The following is a 20,092-nucleotide window of genomic DNA, read 5'->3' as shown; positions in this document are numbered from 1 at the left end:
AAACCTCTTGGCCAAGTGAAAGTTTTCATTTAATATGTGTCTGATGACAGTATAGTTATGACCTAACACATTTAACATCTTAAAAAAAGTATATTTTCCTTTCTGGCAGATTGTAACCTAATATGATTACTCAAAATTGCCCTTTTTTGAGGGGAAACATAATGATCAAAGTCACAGAATAATCTTTGAACTCTTTCTACTGACTGACTGACTGCTTTGCTTTTTTTTTTTTTTTTTTTTTAATAATTTCATGAAGGACTAGTATAACTAGTATGTTTTTATCCTATGATTTCTTTTCATTAAGCTTTCCCTATTTACTCCTCTACTCATACTTTCTTATCTTGAACATAACAAGATCTTGGAATCTTGTCTTACGTCTGTGCAAAATTAGAATTCCACAGACCTCTAGAGATAGCAGCAGGTTAGAGAAATAAGACACAGCAGAACAGGAAAGTGTAGTTTTATTTTGTTTGTTTGTTTTTTAGACAGACCACTTCCTCAGACACAACTCCCTATTCTTTTATTGCTTTTGGGGTTCAGAAAGAATTATTTAAGGAAATAACTACCAAATGTCACAACTCACTTCTTTATGGACAAAGACTTAGTCATAAAGTTAAGTACATAAGAAGTAGGAGAATTACTTGAATAAGTCTTTAAATTTCAAGACTTAAAGTTAGCCGTAATTGTTTTTGCATTAAAAGCCTAGATAGTAAATAAGAAGCTACATGCTCAGCTGGTGAGGAAAGTGTTTTAAAACATTGCTACTACCAACAGAAGTGAAAAAGTCAGTAAAATGATAGAAGTATATTCCCTATGTGGTAACCTGCCTGCTTAAAGAAAATATGCACAGAACAAATTCCTCCAAAGCAGAAGAAAGTCCTAGAATCTTAAAAATTGTCCTGCTTTGGATAGGGACTTTCCCCCAAACAGAAAAAAATGAAGTATCTAACCATTATGAAGAGTATATATACACAGATACTTCTATTAAATCAGAAATACTGTAGTGGAAAAAAAGACTATTACAAAATCACTTGCAGACAGCTGCTCTGTCAGTCAGGGGAATCCAGACCTCATCACTTGAGCCTTCTTGTCTCAGGACAGAGAATATCCTATCTAGGTTGCTGCTGTTCCCCTTTTTCTATATTTCCTCTTTGAAAGAATATATACCAGCCAAACTTCAGTGCGCCCTGGAGTCTTTGCATCTCACTGATTCCCATGCAGAGATCTTCCTTGTCTTCAGTTTGTTAATTTTGGAAAATAAGTTTTCATTACTACTCTAGTGGAGAGAATCCTATCAACTTTTGTAAGGCAGGGAAAGGAAAAACACCCCACTTCCACTTGTACTAGCACCACTTAAACTCAAGAGAAAGCTGATATACAGTGGTCCCACAGAGTCATGTGAAGTTAAGTTGCTCAGATACAGGCAGAAAACAGATAATGCCTGAACTAGTATTACAACAGGGGACACTTCTGCCTACACTCCTCATGCTGCCTAGGATTAAAGTTTATTGGTGATAAGGCTCCTAGAAATGTCTTGCTCCCTTTACCACTCCAAGGAGCTTTGCCTTGACTAACTTGGCCACTCACTCTTTCAGAGAGTAGTGAAAGGAAGGAGAAGCTTGGCCTCTGCACAGTTCAGCCTATGCAAAATGATGACTTATTAGATCAGTCAGCCAACGCTGCCTTGGTTAGTACAAAACTACTCGTGCATTTTAATCTTTTTTGTCCAGAAATTGTCTTGAGATTCAAAGTAAATGCATATACAAGCCTCTGGGACATTAAAAGAAGAAACCAGCTAGCAGCAATATTGTATTGAGATAAACCTGATGGTATTGACTGTGCTTCTTCACACCAAGTACAAACACACACACACACACACACACACACACTTTATGGAAGGGACCTCCACACTGACCATCCCTCAGGGCTGCTCTCTGCTCGGGCACCCTGATGGGCTTGCTCTAACACCAGAAGAAGAGTCACAAAGGTTACCCAGAGCTGATGGTATTATATACAGAAAGGGAGGAATAAATCCACACTAGGATGCTTTTGTTCCAGCTCTGCTTTATGGGAGTGCTGATCTAGAATGAAAGACCACAGTCACCACCCCCCCCACACACACATGTGCATGCACAAAGTGAGAAAGCACAGAGCACACCCACAACCTGGTACTGAAAAGCAACAGGTTCTAACTACTGTAAAACCCTAACTAACTGAAATTACTGTTTCTTGGGAAGTTATGAAAGCCTTAAGTTTGACCTGCATATGTTCTACTGCAGCTACCATTACTGGCAAAATTGATTTTTGCAAATAAGTAATAGATTAAAGCAAATATATGCATGGATACCTTGTTCAGTATACAAATACTAATTATTCCTAATTATTCCAACAGGTATCTTAGAATTCCATGTTCTTCCTAGTCTAGTTACTTATGTTAATATATATTTTTTTAATCGGAGTACATTAAAGCAATTACTTTGCTCCACCTAATAATTAAGTCAGAAACAGTTAACTATTTTAATGCCTGAAAGTCTCTCTTCAGTGGCAAAAGCTTTATCTTCTGAGAATACTGCCATCAAGAAAATTCCAAAGCATCAAAAATAATGTTTGAGTCAAATATCAAAAATGTTTCAGCAAATTAATTTCAAAATAGAGTATCTAACTTTTTCCCTCATATTTTTTTCAGTTTAAATTAGTTCAAATCAAAACTCATGAGTTATGCAATTTGTACTGATTACACAGCCTTCCTACTTAACAGCTACGTGTTTTGACAGAACGACATTCCTATCACAAATATTTCACTATGCTAAAAATTAATTACAGATGGTTCAAAGAAAATTGGTAGTCCTTGCTTTCATGCTTTATATAAGACAGTTCGTATATAAAAATTTAAACTTAAACAAAATCTAAATTTCCACTGCGAATTAGAAAAAGAGCTGCTGTAAATAAGAAAATCATAATCATCACATTTAATTAAAAAAGAGAGAGAAAGTAATGATGGTGATATATGTTCTTTTAAACAGCTCTCAACTCCTTTCTTCAGAGAAAGGCAGAAAAGAGGTATATCGGTATTAGATTTAAACCAGGTAGTTCAAATTTGCTATCTGAAGCATCATAAACAAAGTAGTAAAGAATCCTAACCTCAGCTTTGATACAGTATTACTGTGACACAGTAGTCAATACTACTATCACTTACCCTGACAACATCTCAAATATCAGGATTCCTAGAGCCCACCAATCCACAGCTCTTCCATGGCCTTTGCTTTGTATGACTTCTGGCGCAAGATACTCAGGGGTACCACAGAGTGTCCACGTCCTGGGAGAAGGGAAGAACAAAAATCAGACTGAAGTGAAAATGAAATTGTAAAGAGATGGGAAGTGCTCAAGATGAATCTACATATTTATTATATATAGAAATAGGAGGCAAAAAAAACACCTAAGGTCTAAAACGACTCCTGAGATAATCATGTCTAATTGTCCTTCAAGAGAGGCATGTGGAAATTAAATAACTTCCCCATGGTTACAGGAAATACCAGGACACCAGTTTTCCTGCCTGCTAGCATGGTACCCAACTCATTCAGCTATATATTGCTTTGTAATTGGTAACAGTAGTTTTCACCCTATGAGCTGCAGACTCTCCCCAGGACCCCATGGACTACTCCTGATGGGTCCTGCAAAACACAAGATTATTAGCAATCTGAATCTCTATCAGAAAATATTTTTGTTTAGTAAAAATAAATGTGTGTGGTAAACATATGAATTTAAACATTTTTAAATAATCCCGGTCTTAAGTAAAATTCCCTTTTCAGTTCGTCTCTTTAAATATGTTTTTCAAATAGTATTGAAATACCACCCAGCAGCATTTTTATAATGTTTATTAAAGGGTGTACACTTTCTATTTTTAATTAAAATATTTAGAAAGTGTAGTTAAGCAAATGCAAATTATGTAAGTTATAGTACCTTATTTTTGACACACTGTGTCTTGCGTTCACTTATAGCTGATGTCTTATAATTCCAGGATATAAGTATTATATTGTTAGCTAATTGAAATATATACGTCCCATCAGTTTATGAAACAAATTGAAGATAACTAGTTAAAGTTTAAAGAGTGCAAGCTACCATTTGAAGCAATATTATGAAATCATTTATTCCAGAAATATAGATTTGTCTTTGTAAAAATAACTGAACAAGGAAAGCAGAGTTTGACTAGGTTCACTCTCTTGATTTATTTTTGAATATAGGCTACTGACACAAATGTGTTTTCAGTTAAAAAAAAATAAAATAAAAAAATAAAAGAAGAAGAAGAAGAAGAAAAAGAATTTACACTTTCCTGGTAGCAAAACAGAAGATAGAAGACTGAAAAAGTGCTTATCAATTCAAGAGAGGACAAAATAACAATGTAGAACAAGAAAGCAAAACGTATGTTGGATTTTAAGAAAAATTGTGGTAGAAATGACAAAAAATATAATCGTAACATTACTGATCTCCACATAGTTTGAAAACCGATTCCTAACTTGCAGCAAAAGCAACATTGACTGCCAATGAGATTCGCAAGCGTGATACAAATCTTCTGCAAAACATGCATCAAACTGGTAACTTAGTTCTGAACAAATGAATTAAAACGAACACCAATCCCCTTCAGCACCTTCTAGTTTTCCCTACCACTATTCTGATAAATTGAACAATTCTTCATCTTCCCAAATATACAACACATACGTGGACATTCAAGATCCATATTATTACATCTCAGATTATCAATATATTTGTTAACACATTAAATAATTCCACAATCTCAGAAAAATATTTTATTTGAAACAAAGCAGTTGATAAAAAAAAAAAAAATCAAGTGTCAGCTTTGATTCATAAAATACTCAAGATCAAGGATGAGAGGCTTTTTAGTCAAGCCTTTACAAGATTTATGATGCACAAGACTGAATTTCTTTAGGCCTGATTTTAATATGGCAAAAGTTTTAATATGTCAAAAAATTGCTTCATCTAAACTGTTAGAATTGACACGGACACACACCACACTCAACTGCTCCACAGCTTTTGAATTATGTTCATTAGTGTAAAGAATATATCTTCGATTTCCATTACACAATCGGGAGGCATAATTTTTATTACTAGAAAATATCAACTCGTTTTCCAAATCAACCGTACACAAGAGATCTCTCGCATCCAGCCCTGCTTTACGCTCTGCCGCCATCTAGCAGCTGTCTAGGTAGCGACTAGGTAGTAAAGAAAAACACAAAGTTTCGTTACCTTTTAAAGCAAACAAAATTTAGGAAGTTGTATCACAGTTCTCCGTGTGAATTTTTGTTCGCACAGATTTAGCCACCCCCTGGAAATGAAATATCTGCCTGTTTTTCTTGAATATCTGGAAAGCAGGGCTGTACAAATAAAGCAGGTTAGACAGACACCCTTGCGTTAGCTGACAAGCTGGACAGTGTGCGGGGCAGTGCTCTGCAATGCTCATCCTTCTCTCCCCCACCAGACTCCACTGGGCCAAAGAAAAAATCTTATGCAGCAAAGGCAGAGTCTCTGAATATTTTCATCACTTTTAGAAATCGATTAAAAAAAAAAAAAAAAAAAAAAAAAAAAAAAAAAAAGACAGTATATCCTCAAGTTCCTAGTTGCACCAGTAAAGAAAATTTATTATCACCAGCTGGTCACCCACTTCTAAATTTTAACAAAGAAATTTATGTTTACTAATTACACAAAAATTTGGAGGAAGCTCAAATTCTTTGCCAAGCTGAGCATAGTTGTGTCATGGTCACTACCTGCATCTCTTCTTTTGCTGGACACAAAACAAACCATTTAATACTTAGGGAAATGCACAACGTGAATTTTATAAAAAGATCATATTTTCTCATTTTTTATTACTATTTCATGACTGTTGTATCGTCATCTAATCCTCTAGAAGACCCTTCTGAAGGTGTATTTATTTACAGGATCATTTATGGGGCATAAAACGTATCAAAAATGTGTATTTCTATTGTAGGTTTTCCGTAGAGGAAGCTTATTTTCACATGTCATGTCCCCTGTCTAGGAATACTACTGTTTGTCTACATCAGCAAGTTCCTCACAGCCATTTGAAGAATTCACATGATTTGCATTTTATTTTCACATAATTCTGATGGTCTGCATATATATACACAGACAGACAGTACATGTACATACATACACTGTGCATATGTATAGATGTGCCATACATAAAACAAATGTGAACATCTGTATTTTAAATCAAATGCAAACCTTGGATCAAATAGTCTGTAAAAAAAAACAGCCTATGGCAGAGTACTAGTGGATAAATTGCTGACAACTATTATTAAAATGACAAAACCAGGCTTGTTAAAATGTCTACTGCTAACGGGGAAAATGCCACATAATCATCAAAAAGATCAGACTCTCATAAGTAGCTACCTGTGCTCTGACGGATAAAATAAATGCAATCCTCAGTCCTTCCACCTTGTGTTCTGCACTTTACATCACCTGTTGTACATTCTAAAGTAGCTAATAACTTAAAGCTAGTACAGCATTCTGTAACTCAGTTCAACGGAAAGTGTTCAACTTCACCCTTTCCTCCAACACCCCAAGGATGCAAGGTACACAGGAAATGTAGCAGTGATAACTTGTTCTGTGTCCTAGAACAGCTCTGAATGAGCTTACTCTTACAGATATGTCTTCCAGACTGAGAAATATACTTTGATTTGAACTATCCCCTTGTTTGATGAAGGGCTACTCCTGTTATGCCTTAAGACCACAGAACTTCAAATTAATAACCACTAAGTGGCAGTATGTACATTTGAAAGTCATGAGAATTAGTATGAAAATGCCTTATAAAGAGGTCATCCTGCTTTCTTACATGGGTGTAAATTTGCCGCTTTCTGAAAAAAGTCACTTTGATTTAAAAACAAATTTTTTTTTAAAAAAAATGCCAATATTTAGAAACCTATCTACTTGCCCAGTAGGAACTGAATTTGATCAAACATACAGATATTAAAGATCAGTAGTAGCAGCACCCTCAGTTCTTGGCCAAATTCAGACAGAAGAAGAAAATATATACAATGTGGAACAGGGGACAGGCCACTTGGGAGAATTATAGGAATGCAGTCAGAGTATGTAGAGATGTGGCGAGGAAGGCTAAGGCCCAGCTGGAATTGAGTCTGGCAAGGGATGTCAAGGACAACAGGAAGGGCTTCTTCAGATACATCAGTAGCAAGAGGAGGACTAGGGAAAATGTGGGCCTATTGCTGAATGGGGTAGGGGACCTGGTGGCAAGGGATACAGAGAAGGCAGAATTACTGAATGCCTTCTTTGCTTCAGTCTTCACTGCTAAGGGCAGATCCCAGGAATCCTGCAGCCTGGATGTGAGGGAGAAAGTCCAGAGAAGGGAAGACTTTCCTTTGGTTGAGGAGGATAGGATTAGAGACCTTCTGGGCAGGCTAGACATCCACAAATCCATGGGCCCAGATGGGATGCACCCACAGGTACTGAGGGAGCTGGCGGATGTTATTGACAGGCCGCTCTCCATCATCTCTGAAAGGTCCTGGAGAACTGGAGAGGTGCCTGAGGAATGGAAGAAAGCCAGGGTCACTCCAGTCTTCAAGAAGTGCAAGAAGGAGGATCCAGGCAACTATAGGCCGGTCAGCCTCACCTCCATCCCTGGAAACATGATGGAACAGCTCATCCTGGAAGCCATCTCCAAACATATAGAGGAAAAGGAGGTGATCAGGAGTAGCCAACATGGATTCACCAAGCACAAATTCTGCTTAACCAATCTGAGAGCCTTCTATGATGGAGTGACTGGCTGGGTAGATAAGGGGAGAGCAGTGGACGTTGTGCACCTTGACTTCAGCAAGGCTTTTGACACTGTCTCCCATAACATCCTCCTAGAGAAGCTCTGGAAGTGTGGGTTAGATGAGTGGAGAGTGAGGTGGATTGAGAACTGGCTGAAAGGCAGAGCTCAGAGGGTTGTCATCAGTGGCATGCAGTCCAGTTGGAGGCCTGTGGCTAATGGTGTCCCCCAGGGCTCAGTACTGGGTCCCATCCTGTTCAACTTCTTCATCAATGACCTGGATGAGGGGACAGAGTGCCTCCTCAGCAAGTTTGCTGATGATACCAAGCTGGAAGGAATGGCTGACACACCAAAGGGCTGTGCTGCCATTCAGAGAGACCGGGACAGGCTGGAGAGTTGGTCAGAGAGGAACCTCATGAGGTTCAACAAGGGCAAGTGCAGAGTCCTGCACCTAGGGAAAAATAACCCTAGGCACCAGTACAAGCTGGGGGTTGACCTTCTGGAGAGCAGCTCTACGGAGAAGGACCTGGGACTGCTGGTGGATGACAGGTTGATCATGAGCCAGCAATGTGCCCTTGTGGCCAAGAAGGCCAATGGTCTCCTAGGGTGCATTAGGAAGTGTGTTGCCAGCAGTCGAGCCAGGTGATCCTGCCCCTCTACTCAGCCCAGGGGAGGCCTCATCTCGAGTACTGTGTGCAGTTCTGGGCTCCCCAGTACAAGAGAGATATGGAGCTACTGGAGAGAGTCCAGCATAGGGTTATGAATATGATCAGAGAGCTGGAGCACCTGCCCTACAAGGAAAGGCTGTGAGAGCTGGGCCTCTTCAGCCTGGGGAAGAGAAGACTGAAGGGGGTTCTTACCAATGTATACAAGTACCTGAAGTGAGGGTGTCAAGGGGATGAGGACAAACTCTTTTCAGTTGCCCCGTGTGACAGGACAAGAGGCAATGGGCAGAAACTGAACCACAGGAAGTTCTGCCTGAACGTGAGGGGGAATTTCTTCACTGTGAGAGTGATAGAGCACTGGACCAGGTTGTCCGGAGAGGTTGTGGAGTTTCCTTCTCTGGAGATCTTCAAGGCCTGCCAGGATGTAACCCTGTCTAGCATGCTCTAGGTGACCCTGCTGAGTAGGGAGGTTGGACTAGATGATCTCCAGAGGTCCCTTCCAACTTCACTGATTCTATGATCCACTTCTTTTCAGATTGCTCTTGTAAAATTTCCCATACATACTTAATGGTAGTAAAACAAGCTTCAAATAGGTGAATAAGTGAAGGATAACAGGACAAGCAAAGATAACAAACATCTGTTTAATGAGGACTGACTAGTTTACCATACTGCTCCAACCAGAACGATCAGCTATAGTCTTCCTCCAGAAGTGGCACTAGAGCATAATAGCAACTTTGTCAGGGCATTTTGTCTAATATGCCAGCCTAGGATCTGTTGCCTTATATTCAATCCTAATAACAATTCTCACTTTCTTTTAAAAATACCTACTATATAATTGAAGAGTAGTTCAGCTGGAGAGAGTAGAGAAATAACTGAGGGAAAACTCTGCAGTACCAGTAAAACCAAATTATATATGATAATAAGACAGACAAAGCTGAGAGTAGTGTAGAAGTTGCATAGTTACATTATTTTTGGTGAATCTGGCATAACAGTTCTTCCTAGATTCTGTAATTTCACTTTAGCAACATGCCTGTGAAACCACACAATCCAGTTTTAAAATGTTACTCCTACCTTTCAAAAATCTCTCTAAAAAGAAAATAGAAGAAAACAAATCAGTTACAAGACAATCAGTATTTCAATTCATATGGAAGACTGATGCTATAGTTAACACAGATGTGCTCATCTCAGTATTTGTTCATTTTACTTCACTGAACTCACTTTTCTAATACAAGGACTGCTGAAAAAAATGCACAAAAATTATTCACACAAAAATAATTTCTACCACAACTTATCTCTAATATTGCTTCTAGCTGTACCTACAGCATAACGCTGTTTTCAGTACAGCGGGTAAGAGCATCGTTTTCTTTGTATTAAGGAATTTGACATGTGTGAACCATGCTGGGTACAGATGAGATGCTGAGCTCTGAAATCAAACTAAATCTCTTCCAACTGTAATTATGTTCATTAAAGCTTTAAAAAAACAACTTACCTGTCCACCAGTTTTTTAGCAAATCCAAAATCAGTAAGCTTGATATGTCCTTCTTTGTCTAGTAATATGTTCTCAGGTTTTAAGTCTCTGTAAACTATTTCTTTGGAGTGCAGGTATTCTATTGCACAAATAATCTCTGTAGAGTAAAACAGTCCTGTGCTGTTGTTGAAACGCCCCATGTTGCGCAGGTAACTAAAAAGTTCTCCTCCTGGCACATATTCCATTAACATGTATAGAAAACGTTCATCGTGGTAGGTCCAAAATCTGTAACAAATATATTGTTTTATCAGATAAAATCACCTTTCTCATTTGCTTTAGAAGTAAATTTCCGTAAATTGATCTCTACTGTCCCAAATATGTACATAATTTAGTTATGGTTCTCATTATGCAAACATTAAAACCCCCAAGAAGCTAGCAGGATAATATAATAGATGTTCAAGCAGTTGACTTTACCTGAGTAAGTAAAAACTAGATACATAGACTTGAAAGAAAGCTTAACTGTTAGACGGACTGCTTTGTATTATGCAAGACAGTTCTTTGTTATCCACCTAAATTGACTTAGTACCCCACTAGTCTGCTAAGACTAGGCAATTCTCATGTCCCTTACATTTTATTTAGCCAAATACTGACAAAATGATGGGAGGAAGGGAGCAGAATCTGTAAAGATTATTTATGACAATAAAGATTATTTATGACAGTATGTTCAAATAGAGGACACTACAGAGTTATACTATTTCTCTTCCTGTCTCCCACCATGTGGTGGGGGGTGACTAGTTACCAGTTAAATGCAAGACCACATTGCTCTTCTACAATCCCTTTTCTACTGCTTCTGTTAAAGAGGAAATGACAGCAAAGCAGTACTCATTTCCGTAGCTTGGAATTATCTTGCTGATAAGCACCTTTCATTCCTCAGTCTGTTACCTCTAATTTAAAGAATACTGTTGTACTCTATTAATTACTAGACTGCAATAAAAAGCAACTAAGGAACACAAAGAAAAATATTCCAAGCAGCCTTCAAAAACATCATCACAGAACATGAGAACCTTCTCTCCTACAGTCTCAAAAACCAAAACGTTTTTCCTTCTACCCACATTAAGCAAGTGATACCACATATATAAATCGAACTCATCAATTAAGAAGCAGATCAGCATTTGATGACATGCGGAGCATATATTACTCTTTTAAAAAATAATAATTACCATCATTATTATGACATTAAAAAACACTGTACCCCTACCTACTTCACTGATACAACAACAGATGTTACTTCTGTTTCTAATAACTGCTCCTTGACTATCACAAGAGTAGAGAGATCAAATATCTTTTCTTTTCTTCATTACTTGGTTTCTAATCAAGCTACAGAGCCTCAAGAAAATCAGCAGAGCAACTGAGCTCCCCAGCCCATGAGTAACTTTTGCTCAAGTAAGATTTCCTTTTCTCCTACAGGCACTAGGGGAGCCACGGAAAGGAGACAATTGGCCATCAAATACAGCTCCTCCCTAAGTTCCAAACGATAAAGAAAAAAGAACCCAGGCTTCTCTCTCAAGCTTTTATGAAACTACTTCCTTATTACAGAGTCCTGAACATAATTATTCTGCTGTTATTTGCATCTTTAGTGACTATATTAAAAAATACTCGAGAAGCATTTTAAGATGTTAGGCAAAATTACAACTAGAAGGAACAAAGAAAAATGAAAGTCAAATAATCTATTATAGTTTATAGGACTAACAAGACATGGTTGATTTTTATTAATTCTTGTTTTCCTGAAAACACCTTAAACCTACAGTACTATACATACTGCTGCTCCTACAGAGTTACAATACTTCACACAAAAATGTCAGTAAAGATTGCCTATGAGAGCCCACTCTTTCATGGGATGAAGAACTTTTTTTCTTGTTGTTCTAAGACCTAGAAATATCCTAGACTAGAGTTCATTTTAATGAACTCTCTCTATATAGAGTTCATTATAATCCTAACAGTTCTTTGTTAATATTTTCCCTTTCCTAAGAAAATTCCTTTTCTGCAGTGTGGAAAAAGAGGCAGATTATTATTTCAGCAGAAAAGCTTTATAATGCTTAAATATTTAAACTATGCTTCTTCATTTCAAATACCTGATTCTTTTATATTTTAGTCTGAAGTCTATTTTAACCTAGACTGCAGAATAGAAACTGAATGCTTGAGGTTGGTTAAGTAAATAACGGCTTGCAATTAGAACACTTTGTTCTTACTGTACTTTATGTAATAGCTAAATGAATAAAAAAAAAAAAAACAACATACAAAACTTACAATCTGATCAAAAATGGGTGATTGACCTCTTTCAAGACCGATTTTTCATTGTGCACGTGCTGTTCTTGCTTCAGTCGAATAACATCTGGAATGCTCATTACTTTCAGTGCAAAGTAACGTTTGGCCATTTTTTCCTTCACCAGATGAACACGCCCAAATGTACCTGTGCCTGAAAAGCGAAGACAAAACGTCAACTGACTGCATTTCCCTATTAAAAAAGGACTATTCTAATAAATATTGTATTTTTCACTTTTTGCTACACAATTATTTTCGTGGAATTCGTTTACTGAAAATGATTTAATAAAAATAAAGGCAGGGTATTATGGCCATTCCTTTTCAGTAGGTATCCAAAGAAGAAAAGTGATTACAATGAGAAAGGTTAGAAGTAAGGTATTTATATAAAGGATGCAAACATAACCAAAATACAGAATGAGGAAGCCTAACTGTTCTGAAGTACAGCAGAAAGAAAAGGAAATAGTCTCCTAAACTGTGGGAATCAGTTTTTAATTTCAATCAGAGCAAGGGAAACATATATTCAAAAGCAGCATTGAGCTTATATGTACACACATACAGTATGTATTTAACAAAAAAAAAAAAAGACAACCAATGATTTAATATTCAATTGTAATAGATTTCATAATCCCTCAACAAAGAACAATTTAACTGTCCATACATTACTTATTAAATCACAGATAAATCAGTATTTAAAAGGTAATATAACACAAAACTACAGAATACATTAAAATGGGGGGGAGTAAAATATTAATCTACTAAAGATTCAATGATTGAAAATAGCTGTCTGTAGATAGTCAAGTTAGGAATTATTCCCATGAACGTGCACAGACAGGTGAAATGATTCAGTTCAGATAAAGTGAGAGATGAGAAAAAGAGTGTTTAAAAGTTGCTAGCTGCTCTGAAAACAAATAAAAACATGCTTGTAGTGCTGCATCTTTATAGTACATGGAAACAGTAAAGATTCTGAGAACCCATTTTTGCAGGAAATGTATTCCTTTTTCAATTAACTATTAAAAATATCAAAGGAATACAAGAAATATTGAAAAATATATCAGGCCTGCTGAATCATATACTTTGTATTTCTCTATTTAATGTAGTAATCATTATACTTCCTTTGGAATGCACTGTTTCGTACATAACTGAACTGAGTATTATTTTTTTAGTTTGTAAAGAAAGTTAAAACTATTATGTTTAGACCATACTTCTATCTCTCCTGCAGCACAACATTATACATTTGAAAAGAAACACACATTTCAACACTTTGGGTAGCTGCTTGTTGTTTTTTGCTCATTAAACAATGTCATGCAGGCTTCATTAAAACAGTACATCAGGCATTTTTAATTCTAGTCTCTGAAAGAAATGCATTCCACTATACAGGATGCTTGGCATCCAGAACAATCGCCACATCTGTATAAAGCCACTTTTGTAGAGAAATGCCTTCCAAAATAGTCAAAATCTTACACTGGAGCTCAGGGTTTCCCCCTTTCTTTGCACATATTTTGCTTGTGCCTAGAAAGGGTCAACAGACCTGTTTCAGTACTATTAAGTGGTATGTCATCTGATTGGTTACGATCAACCTACAGCAAAAGATCATTTTCTAAAATGAATAGTGGAACAGGGGGATGAGTATGTATGTGAAAGGAAAGAGGATTTCTTTTCTGAGAGATGAAACAAAAAAAAAGGTATTGCAATATAGCAAGCAGAAAATTACCAATCAGACATACAGAAATAGTTTTGTTTCTAGTATGTTCAGGAAACAGGAAATTTAAGATCTTTCTTTAATGTTTTTACTGTATGTATTTACATCCTTAAAACTTTTACATTTTATTTAACAGTTCTCTTTGCAAACACTTGTAATATTGTTTAAAAGCATGATAGTTACTGAAAGCAAAATACTTTTGTTATAGACTTGATTGATGGATTTATTAATTCCTAATTTATACAACTTGCAGCTCCATTCCCAATACAGCTTTTCAAAATCCACAGATAAAATTTCTAACTATATAGATTCACAGAGTATTACAGTTGACCAAGCACAAAGGATTCTAACAAAGCAATTTTTCCATTCCCACCAGTCCTGAATTACAGTTCTTTAACCATGAAAACAGTAAGCAAGTCTCAGATAAAGCTTGTTACCTTGGGAAATTTATCATGTAATTAAATCCCTTAATGCAGTCACATTACATGACTACACCTAAAAACAACTTTGTTTTCAAGGGAGTGGGCTTAAGCAGTAAAGCATTTTACAAACACACACCAAGAATTTCTATCTCTTCAAGGTATTTAAATGTGGATTATTTATAGCCCTGTTGAATGTATTGACAAAAGTTTACTTAGATTATCATGCCGTCATGGTTTAAAAAGAGGTATAATAGAAAATGGAAGAAATAAGCATATAACAAAAGAACAGTTATTTCAGAATTAGGAACTCAATTTTCACTTCTAAGTATCAAGAAAGATGTTGTCAAGAACTATGGTCATATTGCTTACTGAAACTACAAACCATCTTGAAAATTACCTACCTTCAAACATCCAAACGTGAACTCAGGCAAATTAATCTTATCAGCCCCACAAATAAGTGCTCATTTTATATGCATTTTGATACTCGGGTGAATAAAACACTTCCACAGACAAGTCAAATACGGTCAGCTATCTAGCTGTATTCACAATGTATAATGTATTCATTTCTAACTTGTCTAGGTCTTTAATGATCTCGTGTTTCATTCAAGAATTGTCCTAGCTATCCCAGAGACATTTTTTTTTTGGGGGGGGAGAGGGTTATGCTTTTTTATTCTGCCATTAGTCTAACACGATAAACAGTGGTGCTCAGAAATAACAATAAAAAATAAAAATGCCCAGCTCCTATGTACTCCCTCCATTTTCAAAGGAGGGCCCTGCCATGGAATTGCTAAAAGTTCTAACTTTAGAAACACAGTCTCTTTGAAAAAGTTTTCTGCCGGGAGCTGCAAAGCCTGACTGACCATCCCAGAACTGTGGCAAGCACCTAATCCAGAAGGCCTGCAGGAAAAACAGAAGACCACACAGACAGGTAAGAGCATGCAATCTCCCTGATCAGTTTTATTAAGTGATTGCAAGCAGCGTTTTTTTTTCAAACCTCTTTAGCCTAACTTCAAGCAACTATGGAAATTAAGAAGACAATACAGAATCACTCTAACTCAATAAAGCAAGAAGTCATCTAACATTTGTTTTCAGAAGTCTCATTTTGCAATATGAATTTTCTCTCATTCAAGTTTTCTCAGAAAATCCATTAGGTCTACATCAGATAGCAGTGACAGTACCCAGACATGCAATCACCATCCTTCCAGCACTTCTGGCACAAACAGTATAACCTCTTAAAGCCCCAAGGCGGGGGGGGGGGGGGAAGTGTGTTCTGGATTTACACTGAGGTTTTACTTACCCAGTTCAAGCTGTTCCATCAATCTCCTCTCACTGCACAGAAAAGCAAAGAGCACACACACTGGTGCTACACACTCGTTCAACCAAGAAAAAGCTTAACCATGTGGAGCCAATATTAACAGGAATTGGGGGCCTGGGAAACTCAACAAAAATTTAAATCAGTTGTATACAAGTACACAAACGAGAATTTATGCTTTTGCACATGCACTTACAGGACCAACTGTTCACTATTTTCTTACATTTACCTGCTCTTCAGACAACTAGATAAAGTTTGCATATAAAGACAATTAAAATTTAAGGTATCACACTTAAAGCTTTTCTTCTGGATTTCCTGCTTATGCTTTTACCTGTTTCTGAAAAACACTCTGTAATTCTGTTCCTTGTAAATTCTTGGGGAGCAAAGAGGGAAGCTGCTGTAGGGCATTGCTGTTACTGCTGTTTGGCAGAGTCATGCAAAAGTCTAGTGACTTTATACAGAAATCTGAACATAAGGCAAGTGCCCTACCACTGTGACTAGGCCGAAATTCTGCACCTATCTCTACGATAAGGAGCCTAACAACCTGAAGTATGCAACTGAAGTGGCAGTATGCAAGATGGATGCCACAGCCCCACAAAAGAAGGGAAGATTCTGAAGCAGAAAGCAGGGAGGGCTCTTAGGTGGTCTCCTGTCAGAGCACCACTGCCTTTTGCCCTCCAGGAAAGAGATACTAAGGTCACAGCATAATCCCCATGAGAGAACTGTTCATTTCTTTGCCCTGATTATCTCAGAACTCAGCTATTGGAGGTGGCTACATTTGACCTTCTGTGACAAACACGTAAACAATCATTAGGATTACCTTAAAATAAAAGTATTCTGTTCTTGCACATAATTAAAGGAAAGATGATGTTTATAGGTTTGCAGAATATTCTAATGACATTTGCCGTTGAGTTCAAAATGAAAGAACTTCAGTGCCCTCATACCATTCTAGACAAGTCCTGAGATGTGATAAATGCTATCCTGCCAGAGAAAGAGCAATGACCACCACCTTACAGCCCAAGTGCCACAGTCACCAAGCACGAATGTTTGTTCGTCTGAAAATGATCCTTTAGTGAAAACCATCGCTATTAGAAGGCCCGAAGACCTGTAGTTTATTTGTGCACTCCCTGCTCTCCCCTCCAAGGCATTCAGCAAATGAAGGTCTCAGGCCACCAGTAACAAACACAAGTGCCTGAGCTATCTGCAACACACAAAAAAACACAATTCAAGATTTTTGCAGTAAAAGGGCAAACAGAATAAGTATGCAAAATGCTAACCTCTAAGCCAGTATAATCTGTTTACACTAGAAACAATAAATTTTTTGGATCTCTTTGCAAATTTAGTGTGGTTGCCGAACTTAAAGGAATGCCAACAACCTTCTCAATTAGGTAGCCTTCCCATACTAAAGGCATACGAATACGAAAAGGAGGTCAAAAACTGCAAAAATTCAGTTTGGCTTAGCTATCATCAAAAGCAAGGAGGGTGTTCTCAGTCACACAAAACAAGCTAGATTCCCGAACACCATGCTGAAATACCACAGCCAGATTCCAGGACTTTGCTCTCTTTGAAGCCTGGTAGAAAAGAATAAAGAAAATATTTCTGATGCAATTTTAGATACTTTTGATGTTAGAAAAAACAATCCTATAACTTTTGATCAGCTAAAATAATTGTGTGACTAGTCATGTAGTGACCATTCTACTGTTAATGTAGGCAACTAATTTAATGCTCTGTCTGCTTCTTTATTTGCTCCCATTAATTAAGTCCAGCTGCTCCAGCTTCCCATCCTTTCAATCCCCATCTCTTTCTTGAAACCAAGTTTGCTCTCCTCAGATAGATACCATCTGTTTTAATGAAGAATAAACAAGGCCATGTGAGATCTGTGACCCTGAGGGCTGCTTTCTGAGTCCCAAGGGGGTTGGTCCTGACTTCCACAGATGTCTACAAAAAGTATCATATGTATTTGCTTTTATTTACAGTTAGGAAAAAAAAAAAAGTTTCCTACTGTGCCACATGGCATTTTTTTTGATAGCCACAAACATGCCAGAGATTTAATTCTGTTTAATATTAGAGATTAACTAGTTGAATTTGTATCAGATTACATTCTCCCTATTGAATGTTGACTGTCTGCCATTTAAACTCTGTCTTGGGATGGAACTTAAGCAGCCTAGTAATACAGGGGAAGGAAAAAAAACTTGTTAATTTTGAAACAAAAGAGACTCAACAAACAAAAGTACTTTTTTTTCCAACCCATAAACAACTGCCAACTGAAAAAGCCTTGCAGACTATCACTCAACTTTCTCAAATTCAGTGTCTCCACATCGTTCCAAAAATCAGCTGTGGCCCATTGATTGAAGTCCTAGACAGCAGCTTCTCTATCTCTCCCACTCTAGAGGGTTCTGATCTAAACCTAAAAACAGTCCTGAGAAATATAGGATGCCTGTCATTCTGTCTAGAACTGTACATCTCTTATACTATCAAATGTAAGTAGTAATTGCTGTACAATACCTTTTGCAAAGCCTTTGTTGATCTTCCAACTAGACTGTCTCTTCAAGAGATAAAGGATGACTAAAAGAGCTTAATAGCGCAGAAAATGGGGCCAAAACATAGATGCCTCATACAGCATTCACAATGTGTAGCTTTGCCAGAGCAGCTTGCTTCTATCACTTTGATCATCCATCCACTCTGTCTCTCTCACTAAGAACTTTCTGGATCGAAACTTCTTAGCAATAACGTGAGGCAATACAGAGCAACAAATATGCTTTAAAATATTTATTTCTTCAGTAAATTCTGTGCAAAGCTCAAGATCAGCAGACATAAATGCAGATGATCTTAACTATTTTCCAAATTCATATAAATTTACATTGTAGGTAACTCACTTCTTGTTATCAGCCTACAAATATTTGGGTATGTCCTGGAATTATCATTTCTACAATTATCTTTTTTACACACTCAAAAAGTAGTTTTTACTCAGTTGCTGGCTTGTGGTTCTTGATCGTGTGGTGGCTACTGTTTTGTAAAAGATGTACATGTCCAGTATTCCAAGCAAGATGATCACTGCTCAGGAATATAAGACTGCGCATCTCCGAATTATCACCAGAGTAATCTTTACTTCTATTCTGGATACCAGTCAACCCTCAGCAACTTCTTTTTCCATCTGAAAGCTCACTATCATTAATTCTTTATCTCATCTCAGTTGAAGTTGAAAAGAAAGTAGCATACATGTTCTAACTACAGTCTAGTTTTTGACTCAGATCTAGCTCCAACGTGTTGTGTGGAACTTCTCTACCTCTCTGCAGCTTCCAGGTCCTACGGATTCTAAAAATAAGTCAGATCTTTCTTACCTGGTATACTGGAAGTCTATAGAAATACACCACTAAAACTGGATTTAACAATCTAGAATTTGGTATAGTCTCTATTCAACTTCCCACCAGATTTGATAGGCCAGAGAAGAATGCCAGGCAGCTAAGTGTTTCTCTATTGCTGAACCACCCATTTAATGCCTTCCGAATTACAGACTATAGAAATTAAGGTCATTAGAATCACAAGGCTAATTAACACATATCCAGTCAAGTTTCCTGTTTTTCCTATCGTTCAAAAACAGGTTCCTGACCCTCAAAAAGTGCATTTCAACAGAATACTCATACGGAGAGTTCCTTTTTAAGTTCTAGATAAATTGTTTTTGGTTCATCATTTGCTGGGTCTCTCTGTAACTATTAGGGTGTCAAGTTCCTCCTCTCCCTTTACATATGCCTACTCTTTACTGGTCCCTGGTATTTCAAAGTGTGTATGTGGGGGGCGGGGGGGGTGGAGAGAGAGAAAGTATTTTGATGAGAAAGGCACCAGCTTGCAGATATGCTTATTCCTTCCCATTTCTAAGCAGTTCTTAACACTGACTATAAATATGCACCCATATTTCTTCACAGATCTCTGACATCCAGAGTCTTCGGAACAACTCTCATAAAGCTAGTATTTCCCCACTCACTTGATTCTTCAGTGGCATTTTTATATCTCTTCCCATGCCCTTGACTATGGGCAATTCATTGTATCTAGATAGAAAAATACATGTACAGGTATGTGTATGAGAAGAGTCTCTTCTCCATATTTAAAAACAGGACATTCCAAAGCCATCATAACTCTTACTTCCTCGTATTTAGATATTACACATGAAGTGTTGATAGCCCTCAAAAAAATTTAAAAAAGTAAATCTGTAAGGACTTTAATAGCTCAAATAAAAACTTTATGTGCCTCTGTTTTATCTAGTAACTAAGCTCCATATATTTTTTTTTTTAAACTAGAAGAGGGCTGTTGAACAGCCTATTTTAAATGATGCCAAATATTCAGCCTATATTTAGCTCATTTTAAGATACCATCTACCACATTTCACAGTAAAGCACAGTAACTTAGAA

At 37.1% G+C, this 20,092-nt stretch overlaps 1 protein-coding gene across 3 annotated transcripts in view; it reads right to left on the bottom strand.

Annotated features, from left to right (window-relative positions):
* The window catches only part of PRKX (protein kinase cAMP-dependent X-linked catalytic subunit), a 59,362-nt gene that overhangs the window by 17,708 nt on the left and 21,562 nt on the right, over positions 1 to 20,092 (bottom strand). For all 3 annotated transcript variants that reach the window (XM_062601415.1, XM_062601420.1, XM_062601425.1), the window contains exons 2-4: positions 12,239 to 12,407; positions 9,953 to 10,216; positions 3,197 to 3,316 (exon numbers count right to left, since the gene is read on the bottom strand). In XM_062601415.1, the coding sequence (XP_062457399.1) occupies positions 3,197 to 3,316; positions 9,953 to 10,216; positions 12,239 to 12,407 (553 nt within the window). The remainder of the gene's footprint in view (positions 1 to 3,196; positions 3,317 to 9,952; positions 10,217 to 12,238; positions 12,408 to 20,092) is intronic.

This window comes from Rhea pennata, chromosome 1 (assembly GCF_028389875.1).
Source record: "Rhea pennata isolate bPtePen1 chromosome 1, bPtePen1.pri, whole genome shotgun sequence".
In the NCBI taxonomy this organism is placed as follows: Eukaryota; Metazoa; Chordata; class Aves; order Rheiformes; family Rheidae; genus Rhea; species Rhea pennata.
The sequence above is the reverse complement of the archived record's forward strand: the minus strand, read 5'-3'. Positions and strand labels throughout refer to the sequence as shown.